This window comes from Tamandua tetradactyla, chromosome 12 (assembly GCF_023851605.1).
Source record: "Tamandua tetradactyla isolate mTamTet1 chromosome 12, mTamTet1.pri, whole genome shotgun sequence".
In the NCBI taxonomy this organism is placed as follows: Eukaryota; Metazoa; Chordata; class Mammalia; order Pilosa; family Myrmecophagidae; genus Tamandua; species Tamandua tetradactyla.
In genome coordinates this window covers 21,407,565-21,413,897 of record NC_135338.1, presented here as the reverse complement: position 1 = coordinate 21,413,897, position 6,333 = coordinate 21,407,565, and the positions used below count along the sequence as shown (strand labels likewise).

At 48.6% G+C, this 6,333-nt stretch overlaps 1 gene segment (V, D, J or C); it reads left to right on the top strand.

Moving 5' to 3' along the window:
- The first annotated feature begins 2,803 nt into the window (after positions 1-2,803).
- LOC143652635 (Ig lambda chain C region-like) lies at positions 2,804-5,547 on the top strand. The segment is given in 3 exon segments: positions 2,804-2,818; positions 2,904-2,943; positions 5,110-5,547. Coding segments are annotated over 3 exon segments (375 nt in total).
- Positions 5,548-6,333: the final 786 nt, after the last annotated feature.

The following is a 6,333-nucleotide window of genomic DNA, read 5'->3' as shown; positions in this document are numbered from 1 at the left end:
CGAAAATATCAGGCTCACAACAAAATGATCCTTAAATATCAGAAGAATATTTACTTGCTTATTTTATGGTTTTGCCTGCTGTCATGGAGGGCTTGTTTCATTTTGTGAACAGAAAGGTTCACTAAATAGACATTTGTGTCAACTCCTTTTTACTCACCTAGGATTGATCTCCTATTTTAGACTAAACGGCATACAGTACTGCTTTGTTTTCAAGCAGTGTTTGATAAGGTGAATTGCAAAGTTGTTTCTCAGTCTGTTTTAATCAGTAGGCCTCAGTCAAATGACATGGCCTTTGATAAGCCAAGTTGCTTGGCCAATATATTTGATAGCTGAAAATCTGAAGGAGCAGAGTTGTTTACCCTGGGGTTTCTCCCAAGTCAGATGAATTCCTGGGTTTCCCCAATGGCAAGAGTGTCTCTGTCAGGGACTTCTCCTTGTCCCTGCAAGAAGTCCTTGTACCAAGAGGCTTTACCTCTTTACACAGCTTTTGATTTTTGGCCATTTATTTCCCATCTTTCAGATTTTTAATGATACTTCTTCTGGATTTGAAGAACAACCATGCATAAAATAGATTCCCATCAACCACCCTGCAACTAACAGGCTGCTCTGTTATGGTACATCTGTTAAAACTTGTGAAAGATCATATTTCATACCCAACTGTTAACCATAAGCTGTAGTTTGCAGTTTATAAACTATAAACTATAGTTTGTACTCCAATTATTAACCATTGAACTATGGTTCAACGTATGTTTCATAATTTCTGTTGTGTAGTTCCCCAGGCTTGATGTTTGCCCAAGATCTCCTGACACTAGGTGACCCCTTCCTCATGGGCCCCCCTCAGTGGGCCTTCAACCTTCTGACATTGGGTATACTTGAGGCTCTATGCCCAACTCCAGAAGAACACAATGCAAGGACTAAACCTCAGGTCACCTGAACTTTGGGATGAGGACTGTGAGGCTCCATAGGGAGGTTTCCCTTCGGGGGCTATTTATTCACCCAAGAGAACTGCATCAAGGAGTCATGTTGGTGTTTCCCTGAAGTTCAGCATTTTAAAGGTTGACACCCTGGACACCAGAATGCCCCTGTGTTTCACAATTCATGTGCAGTAATGTGAAAATCCCTTCATGGATTTGATGAGTTGGACTTCACTTTGATTAGAGTCTATAGCTGCTGGGAATGTCCCATCTTGTTCTCTGGATGTGCTGAAGTGGATACTGGGTCCTCCTGGGGCAGCCTCAGTGATCCTGGAGGTCCTCCTATTTCTAGTGTGACAAACATCCTGGACCCAAATTATGCATTTCTGACCCCAGGCCTCCTTTAGGCTTTTTAAACAAGTGCCCTGACTCCTCTCCCAGGCAGGGGGTATTAAGAGACACCAGTTTGGGTGCTAGATCACATCTCATATATAGATTCAATTCCAGCAATGACACTACCACCAAACCCACCCCTCATGAGACCAGTGAGTGAGGTGGGTAGGGCAAGTCCCCACATTCTCCCCTGAGGAAGAAGGCTGTTACCTATGACAGGGGCCAGCCCTGGCCTGCCCTGCCTGATAGAACCTATTAAAAGAGAGATGGGGTTGAGAACCATGGAGTCACATTGAGTAGCTGGGGGAGTTTCCAATGTCCACAAAACTCCAGAGCAAACTTCGTTGGCAGCACTGGGAAACTCCTGGGGTACTCTCCCTACTGAATCCATGATCTCAACAACAGAACTTTGTCCTGTAACCTGTGTTAAAGAGAAACCCTGTTTCTTCCTTGTAATTTCCCTTCTGGGTTTTTGATGCCCTGCATTACTCCTTCCCATTCCTTGGAGACAGTCCATGGAAAACCAAAATCTAATCAACGATTTCCTTCCAGATATCCTCTTCTCTTGGCTCCCTCTGCTGTGCCCATGGGGTCCCTAACCTGTCACACCTGGGGTCAGCAGGGCAGCTATGTGTGTCTTTTTACTGAGCAAACCCAGGCTGGGTGGTGGCCCAAGCTTCCTCCATCACAGCTGCAGGGCCAGAAACTGGGTTGAGGGGCACAGGGGCATGACAGGGAGGGATTTTGTATGACCTGCATCACAGTGTTGGGTGTTTGGCAGAGGGACCCAGGTGACCGTCCTTGGTAAGTCCTTCCTCCTTGTCTCTCTCTCTCCTGCTCCTCAGTTTTTTGGAAAATTATCTGCTGTTTTTGTTCCTCAGTGTGTGTCTGGCTTCAGTCTACAGTTAGGAATTTGGATAATATCTTCAGATCCCTGGTCTCTTCCCCTCTTTGCTTACACCTCCTTTGACATCCAGCACTTCATTCCTTCTCCTATCATCCCACAGCAGGGAATGTATAAGGTGTCTGTCCTTCTCTATCATCTACTTCTTCTCTAGATGACGTTTTTGCCCTAGTCCAGAAAATGGTCTATTCCTTAATGCCACTAGTATTGGCCTGATCTCTAAGGGTTGTTCTGTTCTCTCCTTCTTTATTTGGGACCCCATGGAGCAGATGTACTCCAGGCAATTTGTGTCACCCATGCATGGAGCTAGGGAAGAGGAGGCCCTTGAGATGGTGCCTCATAGGGAGAATGTAGAGAGAACCTAGGAAGGCTCCATGCTAGAGTGGGGAAAGAGTGGTCAGAGACTCAGGAACAGGAGTGCTGGAAGATGTACAGAGGCCCAGAACCTGTGAACAGAAAGTGGGTGGAGGGTTACCTTTGGAACAATAGAGATCTCTGGCATTGACTCAATGGACTCAAAGGGACTCAGGAAACCCAGCCTGGAGAGACAAGTACACTAGACCCAGGAACCAGGGGAGGGACATGGAAGAACATGGTGTTTTTGAAGGTAGACCTCAGGGTACTTACAGCAATGGGGGGGTGGAACAAAGGGGCATGACAGATTGGAGTTTTGGTATGAGACTGTGTCACAGTGCTTCATTTTTGGTGGAGGAACCCAGGTGATCATCCTCGGTAAGTCCCCTCTCCCTGTCCCTCTCTTGTTCTTCTCGTGTTTTGGGACAATTTTCTCCTGTTTGTGTTTCTTATGTATCTAGCTTGAACCTGCAGTCAGGGTTTTCCAGGAGCAGATTTCAAGGTTCCTGGCTCCTTCCCTTCTCTGGTTGTACCACCTGTATAATCCAGTTCATCTTTACCTTCCCCCACTGACCCCAGAGGTGAGGACACTACAAAATGACCATCCTTCTCTACCATCTACTCTTTCTCTAGAGAACGGGCTTGTCCTTCACTCCACAATGGTTTCCATGGTCCCGAGGTCTTGCATTCTTTCTTTCCCTATTGGAGTTCTTTAAAACAGTATTTCCATGGCTCATTTGGAGCTCCAATTGAATAAAAATGAGGAACAGGAGGACATTGTGAGGGTGCCTCAGTGGGAGAATTTGGAGCACAAAGAAACACTTCCCTCGGGGCTGGGGCAGCAATGGTCAGAGGCTCAGAACCAGAGTCCTTAAAGATGAATGGAGAACTAGGAGAGGCAATTGGAAAGTGAGAGCAGGGCCCTCTCCAAATCAGTGAGGCCATCTACCAGCTAAGTCAAGAGGCTCAACAGGACTCAGGAAAATTAGGCAGGAGGAGAAGGACACAGGACCCAGAGGCCAGGTGAGAGACCTAGAAGTGTAGGGTATAGGGGAAGGTAGATTCCTGGGGCCCTGTAGGATGGGTCACCTGGCTCCCTTCAGAGCAGTGGCTGGGGTGTCACAGGAGCATTACAGGTTGAAGTTTTTATGTGAGCCTGTGTCACAGTGTTGGGTGTTTGGCGGAGGGAGCCAGCTGACCTTCCTCGGTAAGACCGTTCTCCCTATTCCCCTCTACTCTTCCCCATGTTTTGGGACAATTATCTGCAGTTTTTGCTTCTCTCCATATCTCATCTTAGTTGGCAGTCAGGGTTTCCCAAAGCAGGATTCTAGATCCTGGGCCTCTTCTGCTTTCTGCTTGCACCTCCTATGTACCTCTAGCTCACCTTTACCCCTTCCCATCTGACACCATGGGCAGGGACTATACAAGATGACCATCCTTCCCTGTCGTCTATTTTTTCTGTAAATGACATCTAGTCCTTCCATAGCGATTGTGCTACTCCTTTGCTCCATAAAAGAATCCCGAGTTCTTCAGATGTCCTCCCTTTTCTGCCTCATCTTAGGGTCCCTCGGGACAGCATTTGGCTGGATCGTCTGTGGCTCTTGTCCCATTGTCATGAGGGAAAAGAAGGCCATTGGGGGGTGACTCAGAGGGAGAATTTGGAGAGACAGGAAGTCTCCAGGTCATGAGGGGAAACAATAATCAGAGATTCAGGACAGGGACACCATATCATGGATATGATATAGGGATGGGAATAGAAACGAGAAGCATGCCTCCCCTTAAAAGAAAGGGGGACTCCATCACTAATCCACCGTCTCAACAGGTCTCAGGAGACCCAAGCAGGAGGGAGAAGGGCACTGGCCCAGGAGCCAGCTAAGGACATGGAAGGACAGGGTGTTGGTGGTAGGTGTACTCCTGGGTCCCTACAGGGGTCAATCTTAGACACACGAATCCCTGTGTACAGACAGATGGATCCCCCTGCATGTAACCACCTGAGAAAAAATGAATCACCAGGGCATATGCCAAAATCATCTGTCCAGAAGTGTGAAGACTCTAAGACAGGCAGACAGAGCTCCCCTGATGAGCAAATCACCTTATCCAATCAAAAACCTTCAGGAAGGCAGATTTAGGAAAAGCACAGACCCTTAGGGAAAAAGCCCAAGTCCTGGCAGGACAGATGTATCAGCTGAAAAAGTTCCCATAGGTGACTCCACAGGAGATTCAAGAAGCTCATACCATACACCCAAGGACAGACAGACACCCTAAACTGACCCACAGTATGTATCAGAAGGAATCAAGGCCAGGCAGTTCATGGGGAGGCATCCAGGTGAGAGGCCAGGGCTGAGCTGGGTCTTAGGAAAGGTGATGGGAGTGTCCACGTTGAGGGACCAAGCCCTCTACTGATATGCAGCCCTGGAGCTGAGGGGACACAGCCTGAGGGCCCTGACACAGACTTGGGAGCCCAGACCCCACTTCCCAGGCAGGGCAGTGGCGCCTAGGAAAGATGCCAAGACTCTCACTTCTTGCACCATCCCTGCCCTACAGGTCAGCCCAAGGCTTCGCCCAATGTCCATTTGTTCCCGCCATCTGCTGAGGAGTTGACAACCGGCAAGGCCACACTGGTGTGTCTCATTAATGACTTTTACCCGGGCCACGTGGATGTGATGTGGAAGACAGGTGGCAATGCCATCTCCCAGGGTGTGCAGACTACCAAGCCCTCCAAGCAGGCTGACAACAAGTATGCGGCCAGCAGCTACCTGACCCTGGACAGTTCCCAGTGGAAGAGAGGAGGCACCTATAGCTGCCATGTCATGCACGAGGGGAGCACCGTGGAAAAGAGCGTGGCTGCTGCACAGTGTACCTAACTCCCTGCCCTCTCCTTCCCATGAGGGTCTGGCTGCAGGACCCTGCTGGGGTTTGCTCTTGACCCACCCATTCACCCCCAACCCTTCTTCCCACACCTAAACCATTCTCAATAAAGGATCCTCATTTTCAATCACAACCCTCCTCTTGGCTAATTTATTTTTCATGCGTCTGACACCTCATATCCCCCTCTTCTAAACTGAACAGAATCCTTCCATTATAAATCCTCCAGGTAATGGAGGTTGATCCTTTCTTTGTGGTGTCATTTCATTGTCACCCTAGAAAGTCTAATTGAGGAAACCAAAACAAGGGCATTGAGGCCACAGTGGACCCACAGACCTGACCCCATAACCCACTTGGGCCTCCTTCACTGAGGGAAACAGGCCAGTTTCCAGATGGCCATGACACCCACCCTGTGGTCACCATGGCCTATAGGATAATCTCCTGTCCCCTCCCTGAACACCTGCACACTTGCAAACTTGGGATCAGGATAGGTACATGGTCAGGTGAGGGTCCAGTTGGTCCTGCTGTGAGGCAATAATCAATAAGAGCCTCAATTCTAAAGTCAAGATCAAGGACAGAGGAGTGACAGCTTTATGGAGGAATTTGGAGAGTGTCACAGAGTGTGAAGGAGACTCAGACTTTTTATGGCAAGTAGGAAAGAATCAGGTCAAAAGTAATGTTCGGGGCTAGTCACGGTGGCTCAGCAGGCAGAGTTCTCACCTGTTGTGATAGAGACATGGGTTCCCCGTGCCTGCCCATGCAAAAAAAATAAAACCATAGCAACAAAAAGCAAAGTTGGGCATCAAAGTTCTTCCCTAGGTAGTGGATCAGAGGGAACCCTGGACTGGATTCAGGGTCAGGTCTTGTGAGGTCAGGCTGGAGTGGGTGGAGGCTGGGGCTTGA